Here is a 23,338-nt window from a genome sequence, read left to right as displayed (position 1 = left end):
TTTTCCCCCTATCGATCTTAGTGGGGGATCCGATTCTCTTTCGGAAGGCGATCGCGATACGAACACTGATGATATTAAGGTATGCATGACAGCATGAGAAAGACGTTATGGCAGGTCAGATTGTTTCTAAAAGCCTGGCCATCTTGAGTTGGATGGGACCTACTTTACACCACTTGGAAATCAACATAACATGTCCACGACAATGGAAGCCGCTAAACCAGCTACACAGAATGCTGGCAACCACGCTGCCTTGGCGACTGGCGGGTACGAGTTCCCCGGCATCCCTAAGATTGACGACCCCTACGAGAAACGCCAGTGGCAGCTCGAGCACATGGCCGGTGCCTTTCGCGTGTTCGCTCGCAAGGGCTTCACTGAAGGGACGAGCGGTCATATCAGCGTGAGGGATCCAGTCGACCCAACGACTTTCTGGATCAACCCGTACGTACGATTCCAGTCTTTTTACGGCGTTCTAACATGCTTATCTAGTATGGGGAAGCACTTTGGCATGCTGAAAGCGAGCGACATGGTGCAGATCGACGAGAACGGCCAGGTCATCGGCGGCAACAAGGCCGCCATCAACGCAGCAGGCTTCATGATTCACAGCGCCATCCATCGTGCTCGCCCTGACATCCATGCTGCCTGCCATACGCACTCGCCCGCGGGGAAAGCGTGGTCCACCTTCGGCAGGCCCCTCGACATCATCAACCAGGATACCTGCAACTTCTGGGGCACACAAGCAGTCTACAAGTCCTTTGGTGGTGTCGTTCTGGGGGCTGAAGAGGGCGAACGTATTGCCGAGGCACTTGGGGCCAGAGGTCGGGTCGTTGTTCTCCAGAATCATGGTCTTCTGACGACTGGGGGTACGGTTGATGAGGCTGCCTATCTATTTACCCTCATGGAGCGGTCTTGCGAAGTCCAGATTATGGTCGAGAGCACGGGGTTGCCAAAGAATTTCATCGGCGAGAAGGAAGCTGAGTTCACGGCCAAAGTGAACGCTGACCCAGTAAGTCCTCACTGAATAGCCCTTAAGCTTGGAATGAATGCCGCTGATGGTTGGGCAGGAAACACTCTATACTGAATTTCAACCCGACTTTGAGTACGAGATCTGGAAGTCGAATGGAGAACTATGCAAGGGAGAATAACTGGCTCAGTATGGAATTTATGCAGATTGCAGAGTGTGGAATAGTACTCTAAAATAACTTATATAGAATGTCTGCTATCATTCACACGACTCCCTTTCAGCGTACAGACAGCTACACTGTCATGTCGACTCTCATTGAATAGTCTGGCCATTACTCAAACCCAAGCTGATAGTTCAATAATAGTTTGTTCTCAACCACATTTGGTCTAGATTTAGCTCTCAGCCACGTCCACGTCTAAGTCCAAGGCTCAGCGGGGCGCTCCAGTTCGGCGGGCAGGCGATAGCGAAAAACCCCCAAGGATTCTAAATCCTCTAAGCTTGACTCAAATACCAGTCCTCGGCTTTTTGTAATTTTGACGTTCATTCCACCGTTGACCTTCTTCTACAAGCCTGATTTCTTCAAGCTACAATGGCGAATCGCGGAAAAACCCTCAACAAGGAGGTTTTCTGCCTCAAGGATCTCGAGCGACTCGGATCCAGCAAGATGCAGAAGGCATATCGAGGAAAGTCCTCCATCTGCGACACATTGTTCCAAACTGACAGCTCAGCAGAATATTACAACGAGGGAGCCATGGATCTGATCACGTATGCTTCACCTCCCTCTACTCGCTTCCGTCAATTCCGCTAAAAATCAGCACCGTACAGACTCAAAGAAAACCAGTCAGCCTATGACCGATATCTAATTCGACCCCGTGTCCTGCGCGACATCTCCCAGCTCGACACCACGACCACCATCTTCGGAACCCAGGTCAAGTTCCCCTTCGGGTTCTCCCCGACTGCTATGCAAGCGCTCGCCCACCCAGACGGTGAGGTGGGCACATCGAAAGCTGCCGCCGCCTGTGGTATCCTGATGGGCCTGTCCAACTATTCCACCATCGCTCTGGAGAAAGTCATTGCACATGCCAAGGGCAACCCGTATGTTATGCAGATGAGCTTGCTCAAGAATAAAGATGCGATGATTCAGATGATTCAGCGTGCCGAAGGTGAATCCTACTCCCCCGCCGAAAAGCTGCAAGAAGACAAGACAAAGAGACGATCGACTAACTTTTTTTTGTAAATGATTCAATTCAGCTGCCGGATTCAAAGCCCTCTTCGTCACTCTCGACGCACCATACCTCGGTCGCAGACTCAACGAGTTCCGCAATAACTTCGGGGTCCCCAAGGGCATGGAGTACCCCAATCTCTTCCCCGGCGTGGACGTGACCAACCTCGAGGAAGGCGACGAGAGCATGGCATACGGTCCGTTCTCAATCCTCTATTTCAAAATGCTGTACCGGAATGTACCCTAACTGCTGCCAGACGACTCTATCGAATGGCCCGACCTCCTCCCCTTCTTCCGCAAACACACCAAAATGCAAATCTGGGGCAAGGGCAGTAAGTCGTCCCTCCTCGCAGTCAAGTATATTCTACAGTAACCAGTAACTTACCCTATCCTACCCTTTTCGGGATCAGTCTACACCCGCGCAGACGCCGAACTCGCCATCAAATACGGTCTCGACGGTATCGTCATCTCCAACCATGGCGGGCGCCAACTCGATTCCGTCCCTTCCTCCCTCGACGTCCTCCGTGAAGTGGTTCCCGTCGCGAAGGGTAAGATCGCCATCGCTGTGGATGGTGGCATCCGACGCGGTACCGACATCTTCAAGGCGTTGGCCTTGGGTGCGGATTTTTGTCTTGCCGGACGACCAGCTGTCTGGGGGTTAGCTGTAAGCTTTCGTTTTCTCTCTGACGCCACCATGTACTTGGAGTGCTAACAAGGCATGCAATACAGTATGACGGACAGGCAGGTGTCGAACTTGCAATCAATCTGCTCTACGACGAATTTAAAACATGCATGGCCTTGTCTGGGTATGTTTCTTATATTCCTGCTTTTTTTTTTCTCTCTCTTGAATATCGCTTTCTATACCTTCCAACCATGGGTCTTAAAACTGACTGAAGATAGTTGCAAAACCGTCTCTGAAATCAGCAGTGATCATATCTCACTTTTGCAGCCAGACGGTCGACTATTGAAGCTGTGAGTAGGCCTTTCGTCTGTATGCGCCTCAATGTAGAGTAGAAAACTTAGTATCTGCATATAGCGATGAAGCAGTTGAAATTCGAGCGTTTCTATTGTAGTTCCTTGCTTGGGTGTTGGGCCGGTAGAGCCATCGAGCTTCTAGTTGAGGATGATGACTGTAGAACCGCCTTCACTTGCTGCCTCTGGCGTGTGGCCGCTGACGCTCTTTGAGCCGAGAGATCAGCAGCATATGTTCGGTGTAGAGGTATCGCGTTCTGGCAGCTGCAGCCTTGGAAGTAGCCGGCAATGGATGCAAGCCTATCTTTCTGTTCATCCATCACATCGTATTTCGGCTATGAGCCTATTGGCAAGAAATCAACCTTATCTGACAGAGACGGGCCCTCGCTATGCCCTGCCATATCCATATTGGCCAAGCCATGAAAGAACCCCGTGAACTCAGCATCCAATCCAATGCAGAAAAGGAATGACGCGACGGTCGACTAACGGGCTCCAGGCCCAAGTACTCCGGGATCTCGAACATGTGCTGATCGCGCATATATAAGTGTCGGGCGTGACGAGGAGAATCAAGGAAGTAGAAATCACTGTCTAGATAGAGCGTAGGGAAGGATCGTATCATTTATATGAAATTCCTGATTGAACTGTTCCTTGGAATGCTGACACGGCTATGGGTGAAAGACATCCATATAACTCAAGCGGTGTCGACATCGTTAAAAGCAAGAATGTAAATAGAAGGGAACTGGTACTGAAGCCGCTAGAAAAAAGAATCAGATCAACTAAAAGGAAACTCCTTCATCCACTGGGACCGGTTCCGAGGCAGGGGAAATCGATGCTTAACCCAGTGTCTTCCTAATCTTCTTGAGCCATATATTCTTTGTTTCTTCTTCGGAACTCCGCTCGGCCTCGAGAAACTCCTCGGCCTCAAGAGCGGCGATTTCTTCCAAGCCAGTGGTCAAATCCACCTCCTCAGGACGATACGCCCAGCGATCGTTTCGATGAACGGTCCGATGGACGAGGTAGATCACGATGAAAGCAGGGATACCAGCGTAGGAAGTCACAAAGGTCTGAGTAGAGCAGTGCCCCGGGAAGAAAACGGAGAACCCGTTGACGAGGCAGAGAAGAGTGAAAAAGACGAGACAGACCCAGGTGGCGTAGGGCTGTAGAACGGATTGGTAAGGCAGATTGGTGATTCCCTGCGCCTTGCATGCCTCCATGAACCGGAGGAAGATAATGCAGCAGCAGATCCAGGAAATGAAGCCTGCTGTGTTGGTGATGTTGATGAGCCAGGTGAAGACGGAGCTACTGGACGAGCTGGTGTTGAGGTAGGATAGGAGCGCGTAGAGACTGCTAGCTAGCACGGCGTTGACGGGGACACCGAAGCGGTTTGTGCGGCTGAAGATCTGGGGTGCGCTGCCTTCGCATGCCATCGAGTAGAGACTGCGACTGGACATGTAGAGGTAGGAGTTTCCGGATGACCAGGCGGAGAGGATTATGCCGCCGTTGATGACGCTGGGGAGGACTGTGATGCCGGCTTCTCGAATGGCGATGGTCCAGGGGGAGGCTGCTGCGCCGACACCGCCGTTCGTTAGGCCGGAAGCGTTGCTGGGGCAGATGACGCCAATGGCAAGCGCGCTGAGCACGTAGAACACGATGAGACGCCAGATGAAGTTGTTTGCGGCACGCGGGAGATTCCTGCGGGGAGAACGCATCTCTCCACTGGTGAGTACAACGAGCTCCGGGCCAAAGACGAAAGAAAACATGGAGAAGACGAGAGCGTAGACGAAGGCACAGAGGCGGCCTGCGGAACCGTCCACCAAATACTTGTTCATCAGACCAGGGTCATTCCAGTACCGGAAGCCCAGACGTTCATGAGATGGCCCCCCACCGACGGCAAGGATGAAGGACAGGAGGAGCAGCCCAACAATCATGATAATTTTCAGCGAGGCAAACCAGAACTCAGACTCGGCGTATACGCGGACTGGCATCAGGTTCAACCCCAGGATGACGACTAACATGATGGTCAACCAGACGGCCACGTTGATGTTGTTCGGCCAGTAGTCGATGACCAGTGCGGCAGCTGTGATTTCGTAGGCGACAATGATACCATACGAGTACCAGTAGAGCCATCCCATGGCAAAGCCTAAGCTTTTAGAAACGTATCGCGAGGCGTAAGCGGCCATGGAGGTACCCTCCCCTGGAAGGTAGGTACCAACTGTCATTACAGTAGTCACCATTCCGTAAACGAAGAAGCAAATTGTGGCAAAGGCAAGGAAGAGGTTCGCGGGCCCAGCGACTGCAAGAGCTTCACCAGTCCCCACGAATAGGCCGGTGCCAATAATACCGCCAATTGCTATCATCTGCGCATGACGAGACTGGATGCCACGTTTAGTCTGCGCTCGCGGGAGATCGATGACGGCTCCTTCGGTGTCGAAGGCGGAGTGAGACCGAGTAGCACCCAGGGCGGCTGTATCACCCGTCTTCTCGCTTGGATGGATTTCTTTGGCCGGTGTGAACATGTTGGCTGCTATGTATCCCCGTCAAGTAGCGTCTGATGTAGGGTAGGATAGCGGGAGGGGAGGTATGTGGAAGATATACAAGATACAAGCACCCAAATCGACCTGGGCAATCAATCAATTGCATGGAGAAGGATTGTATCTTGCACAAACTCTTATCAGAGGCCCCATTACTACTCCCCCTGTCGTGCCTGACATGACACTAGGACCTATCTTACCTATCTCCATTCTCAATCTCCCCTTCCCCAGTTTATGATCATGGATGACCGTGCATAGAGTTTGACTGTAAATACACCGCGCGAGGTTAAATCAAATGAGGCCATGATTGGACATGTTCCATGGATGATGCGCTTATCAAGTCTTGTCTTTGGAATCAAAATCCACGAAACGGGAACTCCACAGCGTGACCAATTGTGTATAGTGTTCAGGCCTGTGTCTCAACCAACGACAGCGCTAGAATAAGTATTATGAGCATCCTTTAATGGAGAGTGGCTTGGCTAATCGGTGTGACAGTGACTTATGATTTTTGATACTGTCCAAAATGTCTGAAACTTAGACCTGACCGCTTGAAGGACCCCCAGCAATGTGAACGGCCCCCACGATGTTTCGGGTCACTGGTATGCGCATTTCCTTTAGTCATTATGGAATTCAACGCTTGATTTTAGTTCTCATTCTGTTTGAGAAGGAGGCCTTTCCCTGAATTTGGGATTCACGGACCCTGCAGCCATATAGGAGAAACGCACCGGACTAAGTTTACAATTCGCCATTTTTGTCTTTACAGGTAAGACTTATGAGCTACTTTAATGTTCCCCGTCACCACAGTCTTCTGCTCAAGATAGTCCTCGATGCCATATTTACTGCCTTCGCGCCCCATACCTGAGTGCTTAATCCCACCGAAGCTGGTGGAAACGCATCTTTGTTAGCGTATGCACCTACAGAATAAACGAGAAGGAGAAAGAGAAAACTCACGGGCTAGCTGCATCAGAGATAACACCAGTGTTAACAGCCACCATGCCAAACTGTAAGAGCTCGGACAAACGATGGGCGCGGTTGAGGTCTCGAGTGAAGATATACGAGGCTAAACCTACGTCGCACTTGTTCGCAGCGGCGACGACGTCATCCTCTGTGTCAAATGCAAGTATTGGTGCTACAGGGCCGAAGATCTCCTCCTTCATCAGTCGCATGTCGTCGCTGACGTTTGTGAGGATAGTCGGCTCGAAGAAGTTCGGGCCTAAGAAAGTTGTTCGTTCTCAGCTATAGCATCAATCGGTAAGGGAGAGGAGCAGTAACTGAGCAGTGGAAATTGTAGATAGTCGAATTCATTCCAAGAGCATGACTTACCAAGGTCCGGTCTCTTGTTGCCTCCAATCTCCACTTTCGCACCTCTTCTCACAGCATCGTCCACGAGACCGGCAACTCTTTCTGCCGCCGCCGGAGTCACCAATGGGCCATGTGTAGTCTTATCATCGAAGCCGTTCCCAAGTTGGAATCCACGAACGATATCCTGAAGTCTGCGAAGGAACTCCGGGTAAATGCCTCTCTGCACGAAAATGCGGTTCGAGCACACGCATGTCTGTCCTGAAGACTTGAACTTGCTGCCGACGACACCTTCCAGTGCCAGGTCCAGGTCAGCATCATCGAAGACAATGAATGGGGCATTTCCACCCAGCTCGAGGCTCAGCCTCTTTAATGAATGACTAGACTGTTGCATAAGAAGTTTTCCTACTCTTGTCGAGCCGGTAAAGGAGATCTTGCGGACAGTGTTGGAAGCACATAAGGCTTGGCCAATTTCTGGTGTATTATCCAACGCGGCTATACTGTTGACAACACCAGCAGGGATACCAGCTCTTTCACCAAGCTGGATCAGCGCATTGGCGGTAAACGGGGTCTCGCCGGCTGCCTTTACAACCACAGTGCAGCCAGCAGCAAGTGCGGGACCGAGTTTTCTAGTAATCATGGCAGCAGGATAGTTCCATCTGACCGAAATATGATGTTAGGCCTTAGAAAGATGATAGAAGCAGGAGGACAAGCAGGAGGGACTGACGGTGTGATCAACCCACAAACTCCGACAGGCTCTTTCAAAACAGACACCCTAAAACTAGGCTGACTGTGTGGAATGACATCCCCATAAACCCGGGAAGCCTCTTCGGAGAACCACTCGAAGAAGCTCGCTGCAAAGAGGACCTCGCCTGTCGCATCAGGCTTGGCCTTTCCATTTTCCAGTGTGATGAGGGTAGCCAAATCGTCCTTGTTCTCCATGATCAACTCGAACCAGCGGCGCAGAATCCGGCCACGGTCACGCCCGGTGCGAGATCGCCATGCTGGAAGCGCTGCAGCTGCAGACTTAATGGCGGTTTCCACGTCTTCGCTTGCGGACTCTGGGCAGGATCCAATAACGTTGCCGGTTGCAGGATCTAGTTCGAGGCGATTAGAATCGTTCGGGACGTATATTGCGTGTAGACACACCTGTCACGTTGAATCTCTTCCCTGAAGCAGCTTCAATCCATTGCCCATCGATGTAGTTCTTTCCGATCAGCAGCGAGGGGTCTTTTAGTTGGCAGGTTGTGGTAGAATCCATCTTGTCGTCACAAATGTTAATACCACCAGATGAGCTTCTGGCAAGTGATTTGTGGTCCATGGATACCTTTATGCCCTTACAAGACTGTTAAAAGTGTAGAACTGATGTCTAGGACGTGGAACTCCTGGATTGAATAGATGGCAAGTGACAGCGAATCCTCCGCCGGGTCCACAGGATATCTATACTATACATGGCCAGAACTGCCGCATTCTCCACGCTTTTTCCCCTCGCCCTCGCCTTCCTGATTCCTTATCTCTCGCAGCTATCCTAAATCCTAATCCTAGTTTAGGATTCTCCGCATAGTTTGGAAGATGATATCAGACAGATTAGGTAGCTGACGCCAGTGCTGAGCGAACCACCGAGAGGTCATTCCACCCTCAATGTTTCGCCCATGGATGACGGCTGCAAATACATATCTGGAACGAGACATTCCTTAATCCTTCTCAGGCCGTTGTCACAGCATTTTCTCTTCGTCTTGCCATACCTTTTCTCGCCATCCACGGCCTTCAATTGCTTCAAGATGGTGAAGATCGTTGAGACCGTTGATCTATCTCACACACCCAACGCTTACTATGCGCCGGCGACAATTGCTCCCGTTGGAAAGCTCATCCATGTTTCTGGCCTCCCTGGCAGTACAAAGGACGGTACCACACCGAGCGACTACGAGTCACAAGTCCATCTCGCGCTTCTGAACCTGCGAAAAGTTATCATTGCGGCAGGCTCTTCGGTTCAGAATGTCGTCAAGCTGAACCTTCTGATCGTCAACTACGATGCCGCCAACCGCAAGCACACCCGCCATCTTCATCGTTTCCTAGGAGGCCACAGACCTGCAATTACTCTCATACCCGTGCCTAAGCTCGCTGTTCCGTCGTGGCTGTTTGAGATCGATGCGGTCATTGCCGTCCCAGAACCGTGTCTGCCTCCATCCCTGCCTGCCGCTCGCGAAACTGTCGATGTTGTCATTATTGGCGCAGGACTTGCTGGTCTATCTGCAGCTCATGATGTGCTGCGGGCGGGCCTCTCCTGCATCGTATTGGAAGCACGCGATCGTGTGGGAGGCAAGACATGGAGCATCCCACTGAAAGACGGCAAGGGCATGGTCGATCTCGGTGCTGCGTGGATCAACGATACCAACCAGAGCAAGGTCTACGCCCTGGCCAAGCGATATGGTGCGGAGGTCATTGAGCAGAACACTCAGGGGAATGCGGTCCTCGAGGACGTCAACGGCCACTGCTCTCCTTTCGCGTACGGGGAACTCCCTTCCGTAAGTGCAATCATCCCACGTGTGATGCGAAAGTGAAATTACCAGCGTGCTGACATACAATACAGTTCGACAGTGCGACTCGCGAGAATGTCGCCTATATCCGGGATATGTGCGAGGCTGATTGCCAGGCCCTCGATACCTGGAAGCCCAAGGACACAACGCTTGACTCCCTTACCTTCGAAGCCTATCTGCGATCGCGCGGCGCCAGTGATGCGGCCCTGGTCACTGCCACCGTATGGACACGTGCCATGCTCGGTCAAGATCCCAACGACATCTCGGCGCTTTATTTCCTGAACTACTGCAAATCAGGCGGTGGTCTATTACAAATGCGCTCCGACCGCAAGGACGGCGGGCAGTATCTGCGCATTCGACAGGGCACACAAGTTTTTGCCCTGGGCCTCGCTTCCTCACTCCCCGAAGGTGTCGTCCGTCTGTCGAGCCCTGTCCAGAGCGTGGTGCAGAACGGCGGTGCCTCGATCAGTGTCCAAGCCGGTGGCCTTGTTTACTCTGGCCGCAAGGCCATCACGACCGTTTCCACTCCTGCCCTGAAGAACATTACCTTCTACCCCAGACTGCCCCCTGTCAAGCAGACATGGATTGAATCGACCACCTACGGCTACTATACGAAGGCGATGATGGAATTCCGCTCCCGTTCTGGGTGAAGAAGGGGTTCTGCGGCCTTGCGCAGTCCTTCATTGGCCCTGCCAGTGTCGTCCGAGACAGTTGCAGCCCCGCAGATCGAAAGTTCGTCCTGACCTGCTTCATGTCCGGCGACCCCGGTCGCACGTGAGCAACATTGCCCACCAGGGAGCGTGAGATCCGCCTCTTGGAGCAGCTGGGCAAGCTCTTTGGCGTGAAGAACCTCGACGACGAATTCGTACAGATGACGATGTATGAGTGGAGCGAAGACGAGTTCTCCGGCTGGGGTTGCCCGTGTACCTCGCTTACGCCTGGTGTACTCGACACTCTGGGCAGTGACAGTTTGCAGGAACTTTGGGGAAACCTGCATTTTGCGGGCACAGAAACTGCAGGGGAGTGGAAGGGGTACATGGAGGGGGCTATCCGCAGTGGTGAGCGGGCTGCTGCGGAGGTGGTGAAAGCTTTGAATGCGGGATTCGTGGCTCAATTGTAGAATAGCTATCTGTTTGTTTTTCCTTTTGCATAATGATGTTGAGTTTGTCGTGGACCTTGTGGTGCCGACCCTTATGTTGCCTGAGGCATTGGCCAGCCCCTTATCACTCACGTGATCCACACCGGGGATACTCCTTGCACCTGTAGATAGCTGATAGCCTGACCTGTAGCTACTGTAGGATATATCTATTACTGCCCACCCCGCCCTGTAAATCAGTTCCATGACAAGGTTAGGGTCTTATCAGCGGTCTTTCATTTAGCTTTTTTAGTGTGGTGAAGCTTACATCTTCTGACTTATGGGAAGATATTCATTCCACTTTAACTCTTATCTACGCCGTTGGTTTCCCGTTCTGTTTTCCATCCAACATTGACCTTTTTCTGACACACGCTATCAACTCCGGGATATTTGGTAGATTTGGCAGATTTATGGCCTCGTTCTCGCTATGGACTTCCTCTTGTGCACTGCCTATCTTAGAACTACCTGGTAATTGCCGGCGTACCCTGCTCTCGTTGATCTGAGCTGTCTAGTCCCGTCGAATAAGAATGCAATTCTCGGCGTAAATACCAGCCATCAGCTCAATCCCATCCCTCAATTGGGAATTGCCTTCTGTTGAACTTCACATGAGGCTTACCCTGTTGTTTAAGGCCCCAAAGCTATCTTCACGCCCAAGGCTGGACGTCCGTTATTCTTCTCCCTTTGCTCTCTTTCCCAAACTCCGCCTTCATACTGTTGTCCGAATGGCACACGAGAAAGCCAGAGTCCTCATTGTCGGCACCGGTGGTGTCGGTACCATGTCTGCCTATGCCCTCGAGCAGGGAGGCAAAGCCGAAGTAACTGCTGTCATGCGATCAAACTACGATGCGGTAGCAAAGCACGGCATTGACATCGACTCGATACAGTATGGCAATGACATCCGAGGATGGCGCCCAACACAAAGTAATCCCTCTGCAGAAAGTATCTAAAAATGCGCGCAAGTGAGTAAAGCTAACATCAACGACATAGTCCGCAAAAACGTCCCGGACGTCGCAGCCGAAGGCCTCGCCCCCTTCGACTTCGTCCTCGTCACCACAAAAAACATCCCCGACGTCTCCCCCACAGTCGCAGACATCATCGAACCCGCCGTCACGCCCAACAAAACAGCCATCATCCTGTCCCAAAACGGACTCAACATCGAAACCGGAGTCGTGGCCCGCTTCCCAACCAACCCCATCATCAGTAGCGTCTCCTACGTTGGCGCGACCGAAAAATCCCCCGGCAAGATCCTTCACGATGACCCGGATGTCCAAAAAATCGGGCCCTTCACTAACCCCAACATTTCCGACAAGGTCGCCGAAGACGCAGCAAAGCGCTACATCGCCGTCTACAATCCACACGGGAAACTAGACGTCTCGTTCGACGCGGACGTCCGCCGCGTCCGGTGGCGCAAACTCGTCTACAACGCCTCGTTTAACCCCGTCGCGACGGTGCTGCGCATGGACACGCCGCGGATGCGCATGAGCCGCCACGTCATTGATGACCTGGTGCGTCCGATTATACTGGAGATTATCGCGGCGGCGACGGCGTGCGGAGTGACGGGGTTTCCCGAGAAACTGGAGGAGTCGGTGATTCGAGCGGATCCGGTCGATACGGAGTTCAAGCCGTCGATGTGTCAGGATGTTGAGAAGGGGAATCTCCTGGAGGTGGAAAATATTGTGGGTGAGCCGTTGCGGGAGGGTGAGGCCCGTGGTGTGCCCATGCCGACGTTGCGGGCGATTTATGGGCTCTTGAAGGGGTTGCAGTTGAAGGCGAAGGAGAGCAAGGGGCTGTGGGAGCCGAAGTTTACAGAGGATAATCCTTACCAGTAGGTAGTATTTTCTTTGAAGAATATCAATCAGGTATCCTCAACGTCCCATTACCGTCGAACTTTTAGATCTTGTAGGCCACTGACGTTTCTTGTAGGGGTCGTCAATCTTAGGGATGCCGGGGAACTGGTCTTCGTTCCATTGTATCCATCTCAAGCTCTTCTTGATTTAAGGAAATGTTCTAATTTTAAACAAATTCAGGGGGTTAGATTTAATTATAGATATGATGCCAGATCCAATAAGCATGCAAAGAGAGACTAAATGACAAGTTCTCAAGTCCGAGGATAGAACGTTGCACTCAGGCAGGTTGAAGATGGATACGGTAATATCTGATTTGTGCAGACCAGAGTGAGAATAGATGCCAGTTGGATTTGCCTCTAGATTCGAGGACAGCTTTAACAATAGATTCAGAGTTAAATTGGAAGATAGGTGCGAAGTCTAGATTTGAGGGTCAGATCGAAGTTAGTGAATGTATTGATAGAGTGGCACTTATGTTCCAATAGATTGAGGATGAGTGGATAGAAAGTCGATTGAACACTACCTAGGTAGATATAAGAACAAGCTTGAGTGACAGTAGATTCAGCTTCATGTTTATATATCATTCGCCCGCTCCAAGGAACAAAAGGAACATGAGATAGGTATGTGATTAAATGATAACAAAGCACCTCTTAGCAACATCAGTGACAGTGTCTGTCTGCATCCTGTTGTCATATCTAGAGGAAGTTGAATGACACAGGGCCTCATCTTCAAGTCCATTGCCCACAATCGTGGCGCAGTAGTTCGAAGCTTGGCGGAAGTGGACTTGGTTCTAACTCCTACACTTCCATGACCCTACTCCGTAGTCTAATTCACATCGATAACACCAGCTGAGATTCAGAAGAAGATCGAACCAATCCGATCCCCGCGAGTGGAAACCGGAATACTACGTAGTCCCATTTTTAGAATATGTGATCACAAACAGTCTAGAGATTGTTGTACCGGCTTTACCGAGTCTTGGTTCATTACATAAAACTACCTTGAATAAATAATACTAGCTTATGCATGCTCCCAAGGCTGGCAAGCAGACGCTGTCATATAGCTATAGCTGAGAAAACTCAAAATATCAAGGCAGTCAGAAGCTGAACCTTACCTTCTACTAAGCCCAACATTCAGATGAACTGACAGCATGATAATCTTTGCAGAACAAACAATATCTTGGTTGTTCACAAGCCAACACGACTCAGCTGAGAGACGGGCTAATTTACAATGCACCTTTTTGGCCCTTTTCAGCCTAGACTAGCGGAATGGCCGGATGATCGGTCAAGCTTTGACATCATCATCGTTCATGCTTTTTCAGCTCATTCAGCGAGACTGATTTGTTGTCCTCGGTTCAAACTACGAACGCTCCAATGACAATCACCTATCCTTCGCGAGGGATGAGACTAAATCACATTGTTCCAATCTCCCAAGACTTTGGCATGCTTGGCCTTTCTCCTGATCCACCGGCCCAAGATGAGGACCCCTGGCTAAGGAACACGCCCCATTTTATTCAAATACCGAATGATGGCTGCCTCACATTGGGGGTTGGGTAGAGAGAGCGACATTTGATCTTATTTTCCTCTCTAGCTGAATCTTCACGCGGATTATAGCGTGAGGCGGCCTCCTACGATTCCTAAGATGAAGACCACAACAGTCGCGTGCGCTGTCGCCAGTTTATTATTGTCTGGTAGGTGAATTAAAGTGTGGCTCAAATTCTCAAATGCAGGGCTTACTACATATTTGCCTGCAAAACTTGAACTAATGCCATCGAACTTCAATAGGCGTGACTGGTGCTCCAGAACCCTTTCATGGTGAAATCCTACAGCGTGCTCTGCCCAATGCCCCCGATGGATACACACCCAGTACGGTCGGTTGTCCTGCCAGTCGCCCTACCATTCGCAGTGCCGCAAAGTTGTCGCCCAATGAGACGTCATGGCTGGAGACGCGTCGAGGCAAGACTACTTCTGCGATGAAGGACTTTTTCAATCATGTCAAGATTCAAGACTTCGACGCGGCGGGGTACATTGACCGCCATTCCAGTAACTCGTCGGATCTTCCCAATATCGGCATCGCAGTCTCCGGTGGAGGCTATCGAGCGTTGATGAACGGCGCGGGTGCAATCAAGGCCTTTGATAGTCGTACACCGAATTCTACGAGCGCCGGTCAGTTGGGTGGATTGCTGCAGTCAGCCACCTATCTGGCTGGCCTGAGTGGTGGATCATGGCTGGTTGGCTCAATCTACATCAACAACTTTACTACCATCTCTGCGCTGCAGACACACCAAAAGGGCACTGTTTGGCAATTTCAAAATTCAATCTTCGAAGGCCCCGATGGGGGTAGTATTCAGATTCTGGATTCAGCATCCTATTATAAGGACATCAGCAGTGCGGTGTCCGGAAAGTCGGATGCAGGCTACCCGACTTCAATCACTGACTACTGGTACTGTTAGCCTTCGATTTTCTTTGTCGCTACATAGCATCCTGACGATCTCACAGGGGCCGTGCTTTATCCTACCAGCTGATCAATGCAACCAACGGTGGTCCAAGCTATACATGGTCGTCCATCGCGCTGACCGACACGTTTCAGCAGGCAGAGATGCCAATGCCTGTAGTTGTTGCAGATGGTCGCTACCCCGGAGAACTTCTTATCAGCAGCAATGCCACCGTCTATGAATTTAACCCTTGGGAATTTGGAACTTTTGACCCCACAGTTTTTGGATTCGCCCCTCTTGAGTATCTAGGCACCAAATTCAATGGAGGATCAGTCCCGAGTAATGAAAGCTGTGTGCGCGGCTTTGACAATGCTGGCTTCGTCATGGGTACATCCTCTACCCTCTTCAATCAATTCCTTCTTCAGATTAACTCTACGGCTTTGCCCGGTTGGCTGAAATCCATCTTCACCAACATCCTGACGGACATTGGCGAAAATGATGAGGATATCGCTCTTTACGCACCCAACCCATTCTACCACTATTCTAACAACACCTCACCGAATGCCGATCAATTGGAACTGGACTTGGTGGACGGTGGTGAAGATTTGCAAAACATCCCGCTGCACCCATTGATCCAGCCAGAGCGACATGTTGATGTCATTTTCGCCGTTGATTCCTCCGCCGATACCACCTACAGCTGGCCCAACGGTACTGCCCTTGTTGCTACTTATGAGCGTAGCCTGAACTCCTCAGGGATCGCTAATGGTACTTCCTTCCCTGCGATTCCCGATCAGAACACCTTCGTCAACAAAGGCTTGAACACTCGACCCACGTTCTTCGGATGCAACAGCTCAAACACAACTGGCCCGTCGCCCTTGATCGTATATCTCCCAAATTACCCCTACGTGGCTTACTCCAACTTTTCTACTTTCCAGCCAGACTACACAGAAGAGGAGCGAGATTCTACCATTCTCAACGGATATGATGTGGTGACAATGGGTAACAGCACTCGTGATGGCAACTGGTCAACCTGTGTTGGCTGTGCTATCTTGAGTCGCTCCCTCGAACGCACCAACACCAACGTCCCAGAAATCTGCACACAATGTTTCCAGAAGTATTGCTGGGATGGCTCTACCAACAGCACCACTCCTGCGGGTTACGAACCGGTCACAATCCTGGATAGTGCAGCCTCTGGGATCATCCCAAGTATCCTCACTACCGCAATGGCTGCTGCTGTTGCCGCTTGGACAATTCTGTAAAATATGTTGGAGAGTTTTGCGGGATGCCTATCTTTCCCTGGATCTACTGCTGTCTCAGCTATATCTATCCGTGTCACAAACTTTTGGCAAAAGCCATGTTATTCCATTTGGAAAGTTCAAGGAGCAATATTGTCGCTCACATCTATCCATTTTTCGCTTTGGATCCCTCCAGTATATAGCTATGCAAAAGAAAAATATCATTTTTTTCCCATATCGGCCCATGGAATGATATCTCTTCAGGCGCAGTAAATTTCTCTAGATCATGATACAGGCGGCAAGCTGTCACGTGCCTGTGGGGTTCCCCGTGTTGCTATGACAACATCCACGTGATTTCTCAAACAAGAAACCTAAGCACAAACGCCGAAGCTCTAGCGGGCGGCCCAACAGCTGGAAGTCAACAACACATATCTAATCAACGAGCTAGGTCTACTTGATAGCCACAGCAAAAGCCCCCTGCTTTGAAGCGTTTTAATTTGCGCCTTTGTGGCTAATTGAATCTGACATCCACTTCGTGCGAGGTTCAGCTCATGATGAGCGCAGCGGGCTTGTCAACACCGACCTATCTTCGTTACTAACAACAGGAAAAACCGCAACAATCGTACCATCTCCTGAGATACGAATCCTTTGGGTGCATAATTTCTTTGGAATTGAATCATAATGGCTCGAGCAGCTATCATTCCAAAGTCATCCCCAAAACGGACCACCCGTGGCCGTCCCCCAGCCAGCACCGTTAAAGCCGCAGGTGTCACCGCAGCAAGCAAACCGGTCGCGAGGACTGCAAGGACAAAGACAGGAACTTCTGCAACAGAAACCAGAAAAAGAACTACGAGAACTGCAACGGCGACAAGTGTGAGCAGTAAACAGCCGGACTCTGACACGGAGGAGGCTACGGACGACGAACTGGGAGTCATAGATACGAAAGAGAAAGCGAAACTAGGCAGACCCAAAGGGAAGAGCTCAACTTCTTCTACAAGCGCTACAGGTCGGGGGAGAAGACCCGCGACTCCTGCAGCTGCGGAGTGTGAGAGCGACAACGATGAGGACGAGCTGGCGCAGACCGATGCCCCCAAGAAGCGACCTGGACGACCAAGGACAAAGCCGCTGCCAAAGGAGGACGAAGTAAAACCCGAGACAGCACCTAGACCGAGAGGCCGACCGAGGGCAACTGCCGCGACAAAGCCTGCTGCCACTACAGCTGCCGATAAAAACAGTACAAAGAAGAAGACTCGAGCACAGACGGGCGCGGCCGAAGCATCGAGGAGCGGTTCCAAACATGCAGTCATCACGACGAACTCCACGGCCATGAGGTCAAACCTGCTCCGTGGACCAGCTAAGAAGAAAACCGTCACATTCAAGGATGTGTCCGATTCCGAAGACGAGGATGCCATCGAACCCGCTCCTGCTACGACTGGAAGACGACGAGCAGCAACTACAGCATCAGGCAAGGTTGGTCTGGGAGCCAAACCAGTTCGCAAGCCTGCTACAACTACTGTCCGGGGTCGCAAACCTGCGGTTTCCAAGAAGGAAGCCAATAAGCCTCTCTCACCCAAGAAAGCCAACCAAGTTGCCAAATCGATTTCCTCATATGTCAGCTCAGACGGAGAGGATGATGAACTCAGCAGCGTCAAGGACCAAATAAAGCTCGTCATAAATTCGCCCCTCAAACAAGGATCAGAAACTACTGGGTTGAGCTCTCCTGTGCGAAAAATCAACTTCACCCCAAGAAAATTCAACCAGTCGGTGGACGAAAATGGCGAGCCCACCCTTCAACCTACGAAGGCTATCGACTTTAGTGACTCGCTCTTTATGTCCAGTCCTGCCCGGCGACCCACCCCTTCTCCCTTCCACTACACCGTCAAGGAGACACCGAGACGAGCTCGCTTGTCCTTTAGAGGTAACGAGAAATCGATTGCCCAGCCGAGCTTGACGCCAACTCAAAATTCACCACTCAAAGCGTCTCCAAAGAAGGCCCACTTGGAGACACCCAGACACGGAGGCTTGGGTCTCCGCGAGGAAATCATGCCATTATCACAGCCGAATTTCACCCCAGGACACAATTCACCCCTCAAATCGTCCCCTAAGAAAGGCATCTTTGGTGTATCTTTCACACAGGCTCCCTTGCAGGAATCATCGACGCCGTTCAAGTCCCGGTCGCTGTTGCTCCAAAGCCCTGCAAAGAGAATTGCTTCTCCGTTCAAAAACTCTCTCTTCTCGAGTGTCCGTTCAATGCCAGAATTGCATCAAAATGAAAGCAGGAGGGATCATGTTACCGCTGCCGACGAGGCCAATGATGCGGACGATGTTGAACATGTTGAATCGTCTCTCAGGACTCCTGAACCTGAAGGGCGGATTGAAGTCGATTATGGTGACGAAGGAATGGATCAAGACGACGAGATGGAACAAGAATCGTCCGAGGAGCATCATGTCGTGGTATCTCCAGCGCACTGTGTTGATTCTCATAACATGAATGACGACCAGCAAACAGAATCAATAGCTCCAGATGATGTCGAGAACACTCGAGAACAGCTGTCCGATCATGATGATGTCGTCGACAAGTGGGCCGGTGACTCACTTGACGATCATGTAGAAGATGCTCGTCGGGAGAGTGCCGAGAATCTTCGAGCTTACGAGTTGGTCGACGAAGATCCTGAAGTCGATTGCGAAGAGCCTGGCGATGTAGCTTTTGACGCAGAAGCTGCGGAGTATCACGCCGAGAGCCTTGCCGAGGAGGAACCTCGAGTGCTAGACGACAACCACAGTGAAGAGGGTTCTGAGATTGATGAGAACGATGGTCATCCGGCGGAGGAAAGCACAGTCGGCCATGCCGCCTCTGTTAGCAACATGGATACCCACGCCGAGCAAATCGGCCTTGCGTCTGATTATGATGAAGCAGAGGATCCGGACGCAACCGAGTCAGAACCAGAGGAAGAGCACATGATTCAGGACGCATACGGCCGAGAGGTTCAAGCTATGACAGAGGAGTCAAGCCTGCCCTTTCAGCGACACTCGCTTGGGGGGCTTGAAGATGTTTTCACTGATGCCGCGGTCGCTGATGAAGGCGTCGACGGTGAATCGGACACTGACCCCGTCGCGGAGACTATGGCAAGTGCCGCACTTAAAGGCGACGTTCAACCTGATGAGCTCCACGATGAGTATGTTGATTTCCACGATAGCGAATTCTTTGATGATAACGAGGCGACACTCGTTGCATTTTATACCACGGACCACTATATCTATGACGTCCAGCCTGATGCACAACCGAATGCACAATCAGACCCTCAGCTAGATGCTCAGCAGGGACTGGAACGAGTAAATAGCCCCATTCATGGCCAGGATCGTTCCCTTCTATCACAAGTCTCGACAACTCATGATGCTATTGCCTACCATGGTAATATGGATTACCAGGAAGAAGAGGATGTGTCTGAGTCCGAGTTCACCACGGATATTCAAAGTTATTCATTCGAGCATAATGACCGGCCCGAATCATCTACCTCCGCGGCAGTTTCCAATCACTATCCGGAAAGCGGATCTCTGATGCAGCAAAAGCGTCCTCGGTTCACGCTTTTGGCAGAGCAGCTCAGCCAATGGAAAGCTAGCAGCCCCGAGAAGGCCCAGCCAAAACGCCCCGGGCGAGGTGTGTTCTCCATCGGAGGACTTAGAAGGTCTTCTCGTCGTGGGTCTCGTATTGCTCAAGAAGTGGCCTACCCTGACATCGAGGATCGTCTTGTATCCCCTTGGAATCAAGCTTCGGATCATCCTCGCGACAGCGAGATCTACGCTGGTGTTCCAGAAATCTACGAGGACCAGGATGACCAAGAATTGGACGAGTCTCATGCTGATGCTGTGGCGACATCATCTCCCCAGAGAGAGCCTATGACCGAGTTGTTCAGCGAGCCGCAACCCGAGTTCGCTGAGCCGACTGCGTACGAAGAGTTCCTGAACCGTCAGCCTGCGCATGCTTCTGATCTCGCCAAGAGCCCAGTTGTGTTGCCCAGCTCTCTGAATGAAGACAATGCGGAGGAGAACAAGGAGAACAAAATAGTGGAATTGCCTGCTCCTGTCACACCCATCAAGCAGAAAAATATCCCTCTACAAACCTTCCATACGGTATCCAAAGTACCTCTGAAGCCGGAAGGTCAAGTTTCACCCTTGAAACTGTCCCGCAAAAGAGGTCGATCGCTTTCAATCACTTCACCTGTCCGCTCTTCTCCCCGACTCCGAAAGCCTGTCTTTGCTCCCCAGGAGCAGAGTACGGCACAAACCTCTCCTCGCAAGATGCCCAAACTCCAACATAACGAAACTCCTAGATCTCAAAAAGGTGACTCCAGGCGAAAGAGCGTTAGCAGCCAGTCGCGCAGGCGTTCCGTGGCGCCTTCAGCATCTCCCAGCCCCTCAAAGACTCCTCGCAGAAACATCGCTGCATGTGAAAATGTTCTTGGAGGAGCGGTTGTATATGTGGATGTCCATACGACTGAGGGAGAAGATGCCAGCGGTATATTCATTGAACTTCTGCAGCAGATGGGAGCTCGATGCGTCAAGAGTTGGGGATGGAATCCTCGTGCAAGCATGTCGTCAGCCGATATGACAAACCGCAGAGACAGCAAGGTGGGAATTACCCACGTTGTGTTCAAGGATGGAGGAGTGAGAACCCTGGAAAAGGTCAGACAAGCGGCTGGCCTCGTCAAGTGTGTCGGTGTCGGCTGGGTTCTTGAGTAAGCAACCTTGTTCTTATTTGCTCGGGTTATGTTATGCTGACATGGGACTCCAGTTGCGAGCGAGAGAACAAATGGCTTGATGAAACCCACTACGCAGTCGATAGCTCCATCATCCCCCGTGGTGGTGCCAAACGCAGAAAGAGCATGGAACCTCGGGCCTTGAGCAACGTCAACGGAACTCTGATCAAAGCGGACAACACCGCGTCAGCATCTGCATCCGGCAGACGCTCTGGGGCCGACTTTAACACCATGGATGATTTCATGAGACAGACCCCTCCACTTTCGCAGGGAGAGCCTTCGACTCCGGAGAGCAACAGAAAGTACACCGTAACCCATACCGAGGCTGATCAGCGATATTGCCAAACACCAAAGTCCCCAGACACATCTGGATACGATTTCAGCAGGATGGACAACATCGGAATGTCCCCTGCCACTCCATTCTATCTTTCTCAAAGATCCAGGCTCGTCCAACAGACGTGCCCGCCAAAGCAAATTCGACAGGGTCTCTTTTCAACTTCGTCATCGGTCGATGATGAGCCTACTCAAAAACTACGATTCAAGCTGGAAGCTGCGAGACGAAAGAGTCTTGCTTTTAAGCCCAAGGTTGGCAGCCCACTGATCAATTGATGATTCATGCAAGGCGTTAGGCTTTCTTGGTGGTTCATGGGCACAATTTCTCTCTTTTCCGTTTTTGTCGCGCCACACCCTGTACATTGGTGATTGGATTATGAATATACCAATAAACAAATAATAAGCATTCAACAATTCTATCTTCCGAACACTCTCTAACACCTCAGGCTGCAATGATGGCCTCGGGTCTCAGGCATTCTCTATGATGATCACTCAGCATATCAAAGGTATGGTAGTATTTTCATGAAAATACTAAGCATGAAGAAGAAAGAGAAAAGTATGTACTCCGTATAGGAAAGGAAGATATATTAAGATATTTGAATTTAAGGCCTTGGTGGAGATGCTGGTGGGTTAGAAAGTGCCGTGGGATCTGTGGATGGGTGGAATCTAGATTTGAGTTGGTAAGCGCAGTGGGGTGGTACATTGTGGGACGAACTAAGCCTAAACAGAAAGAAAAGCCCTAGCCCTCATATTTTTATCACGACCTTACCCGTATGTCCGCCGGCATACAGGTGATCAAAAGCAGCCTGTGAGTCTTTAAAAGAGAAAATCGCCTCATCTAGAATAGGCTTCAACGCAACTTTCCTTTCTGATAGAAAGTTGCACAGGTTTTGTTGATCAATCTTTGAGCCCACAGCAATCCCTCTGAACAGAATAGCAATGTTAGCATTCTCAGCACAATTTGGACCGAGTATGGACCGAGGGGTACCTTATGGTGGCACTTTTGAGCAGCACGGGGCCAATTGTATCAGGGAAGCAATCCACATTGAATCCTCCCAAGAACCCGACGAGGGAGACAGTACCTCTCCGAGCAAGGGATGAAAGACTCTGGGCTATCGTTGTAGGGCCCACATTTTCAACCACCACATCAACACCCCGTCCTTTTGTCAGACGAAGCGCCTCATCATTCCACTGAGGATGGGATTGGTAATTGATTGTGTCCACCGCTCCGGGCTCGCCCACGGAAATTGCCTTGCGAAGTTTCTTGTCTGAGGAAGATGTGATGATCGGGCGGATGCCGGCCGCCAGGCAGATCAGTAAAGCGAACATGCTCACTCCGCCCGTACAAAAGCTGTTAGCGATTGAACATAGCCGGCATTTGTCAATTGAAACGGTGAGATGGCGACTCACCACGGGAGGCGCCAGTGACAATGGCCAGTTTACCCTCGAGGGGTCTCATCGGAGCATTCGTCATGTTGGAGATGTGCCAAATTTCACGAAAAATAGAGAAGCAGGTTAGAATCGACAATGGATCGCGCTGGACCTCGCCCTTTTATATAATTGTTTCGTCCCGCCTTCGGATCCCTTTGACCCTTCGCCACGATTTTCATCTTTCCCGCCTTCACTTGTCGAAGTGGGGTGGTACCCTGCTGACAGCATCAATGGGGCCCTCGGTCTGTTCTATTGCAAAAGAGAAGAGGGAGGATGATGATGTACTGTGGTGACATGTTGAGCTCTCCGTTGGGTCTATGCGGGACATAAAGCGGAAAGCGGCCCGCCATGAGCGCTACTCCGTACTCATGGCGGGATACAGCGTGGGGTTCCGCCCCGGTGTTATTTCCGCCCGTCGGACTTGCCCATTCCCCGGGATCATCTCGAATTATTGAATACCGACCGAGGCGGGCCGCGTCCGCGCTGTCACTTTTACCCCTTCCGGGGAAGCTCGATTTGACTGCGTCCCGGTGTGTTTGGACGCAGTTATCCACAGCTGACGAGCCCAGTTGTAAACAGCGCGACTGAATCAAGTAGGTAAAGAATCCAAGGTTGCCAGATATCAATCCTCAGAGAGTGCTACATTTTGC

At 51.1% G+C, this 23,338-nt stretch overlaps 9 protein-coding genes across 9 annotated transcripts; 6 read left to right on the top strand and 3 right to left on the bottom strand.

Moving 5' to 3' along the window:
- Nucleotides 1-202: 202 nt before the first annotated feature.
- CDV56_108407 (uncharacterized protein) lies at nt 203-1,142 on the top strand (the record flags this gene model as incomplete). Its single annotated transcript, XM_026762026.1, has 3 exons — nt 203-438; nt 487-1,003; nt 1,062-1,142. The coding sequence occupies 3 exons, from the start codon at nt 203-205 to the stop codon at nt 1,140-1,142; spliced, it is 834 nt and encodes a 277-aa protein (XP_026615981.1).
- A 408-nt stretch (nt 1,143-1,550) lies between these two features.
- CDV56_108357 (alpha-hydroxy acid oxidase) lies at nt 1,551-3,159 on the top strand (the record flags this gene model as incomplete). The annotated part of the gene is made up of 7 exons (XM_026761976.1): nt 1,551-1,726; nt 1,787-2,124; nt 2,213-2,380; nt 2,441-2,515; nt 2,594-2,847; nt 2,913-2,989; nt 3,084-3,159. 7 exons carry the CDS (start codon nt 1,551-1,553, stop codon nt 3,157-3,159), a joined length of 1,164 nt encoding a protein of 387 aa, XP_026615980.1.
- An 829-nt stretch (nt 3,160-3,988) lies between these two features.
- CDV56_108299 (uncharacterized protein) lies at nt 3,989-5,671 on the bottom strand (the record flags this gene model as incomplete). The annotated part of the gene is made up of 1 exon (XM_026761918.1): nt 3,989-5,671. The coding sequence occupies one exon, from the start codon at nt 5,669-5,671 to the stop codon at nt 3,989-3,991; it is 1,683 nt and encodes a 560-aa protein (XP_026615979.1).
- Nucleotides 5,672-6,443: 772 nt separating this feature from the next.
- CDV56_108226 (NAD-dependent succinate-semialdehyde dehydrogenase) lies at nt 6,444-8,246 on the bottom strand (the record flags this gene model as incomplete). The annotated part of the gene is made up of 5 exons (XM_026761845.1): nt 6,444-6,567; nt 6,638-6,899; nt 7,010-7,644; nt 7,713-8,082; nt 8,135-8,246. The coding sequence occupies 5 exons, from the start codon at nt 8,244-8,246 to the stop codon at nt 6,444-6,446; spliced, it is 1,503 nt and encodes a 500-aa protein (XP_026615978.1).
- Nucleotides 8,247-8,766: 520 nt separating this feature from the next.
- CDV56_108160 (putative flavin-containing amine oxidase) lies at nt 8,767-10,642 on the top strand (the record flags this gene model as incomplete). Its single annotated transcript, XM_026761779.1, has 3 exons — nt 8,767-9,510; nt 9,576-10,168; nt 10,318-10,642. 3 exons carry the CDS (start codon nt 8,767-8,769, stop codon nt 10,640-10,642), a joined length of 1,662 nt encoding a protein of 553 aa, XP_026615977.1.
- A 737-nt stretch (nt 10,643-11,379) lies between these two features.
- Nucleotides 11,380-12,486, top strand: CDV56_108099 (ketopantoate reductase family protein; the record flags this gene model as incomplete). Its single annotated transcript, XM_026761718.1, has 2 exons — nt 11,380-11,578; nt 11,645-12,486. 2 exons carry the CDS (start codon nt 11,380-11,382, stop codon nt 12,484-12,486), a joined length of 1,041 nt encoding a protein of 346 aa, XP_026615976.1.
- A 1,653-nt stretch (nt 12,487-14,139) lies between these two features.
- Nucleotides 14,140-16,191, top strand: PLB1 (lysophospholipase family protein; the record flags this gene model as incomplete). The annotated part of the gene is made up of 3 exons (XM_026761593.1): nt 14,140-14,188; nt 14,283-14,940; nt 14,997-16,191. The coding sequence occupies 3 exons, from the start codon at nt 14,140-14,142 to the stop codon at nt 16,189-16,191; spliced, it is 1,902 nt and encodes a 633-aa protein (XP_026615975.1).
- A 657-nt stretch (nt 16,192-16,848) lies between these two features.
- CDV56_107795 (uncharacterized protein) lies at nt 16,849-21,533 on the top strand (the record flags this gene model as incomplete). Its single annotated transcript, XM_026761414.1, has 2 exons — nt 16,849-20,903; nt 20,960-21,533. The coding sequence occupies 2 exons, from the start codon at nt 16,849-16,851 to the stop codon at nt 21,531-21,533; spliced, it is 4,629 nt and encodes a 1,542-aa protein (XP_026615974.1).
- Nucleotides 21,534-22,003: 470 nt separating this feature from the next.
- CDV56_107750 (uncharacterized protein) lies at nt 22,004-22,731 on the bottom strand (the record flags this gene model as incomplete). The annotated part of the gene is made up of 3 exons (XM_026761369.1): nt 22,004-22,181; nt 22,246-22,591; nt 22,668-22,731. 3 exons carry the CDS (start codon nt 22,729-22,731, stop codon nt 22,004-22,006), a joined length of 588 nt encoding a protein of 195 aa, XP_026615973.1.
- Between the last annotated feature and the right edge of the window lie 607 nt (nt 22,732-23,338).

This window comes from Aspergillus thermomutatus (assembly GCF_002237265.1).
Source record: "Aspergillus thermomutatus strain HMR AF 39 chromosome Unknown NODE_53, whole genome shotgun sequence".
NCBI lineage: Eukaryota > Fungi > Ascomycota > Eurotiomycetes > Eurotiales > Aspergillaceae > Aspergillus > Aspergillus thermomutatus.
Note: the sequence above shows the minus strand (reverse complement) of the source record. Positions and strands in the feature narration are given on the sequence as shown.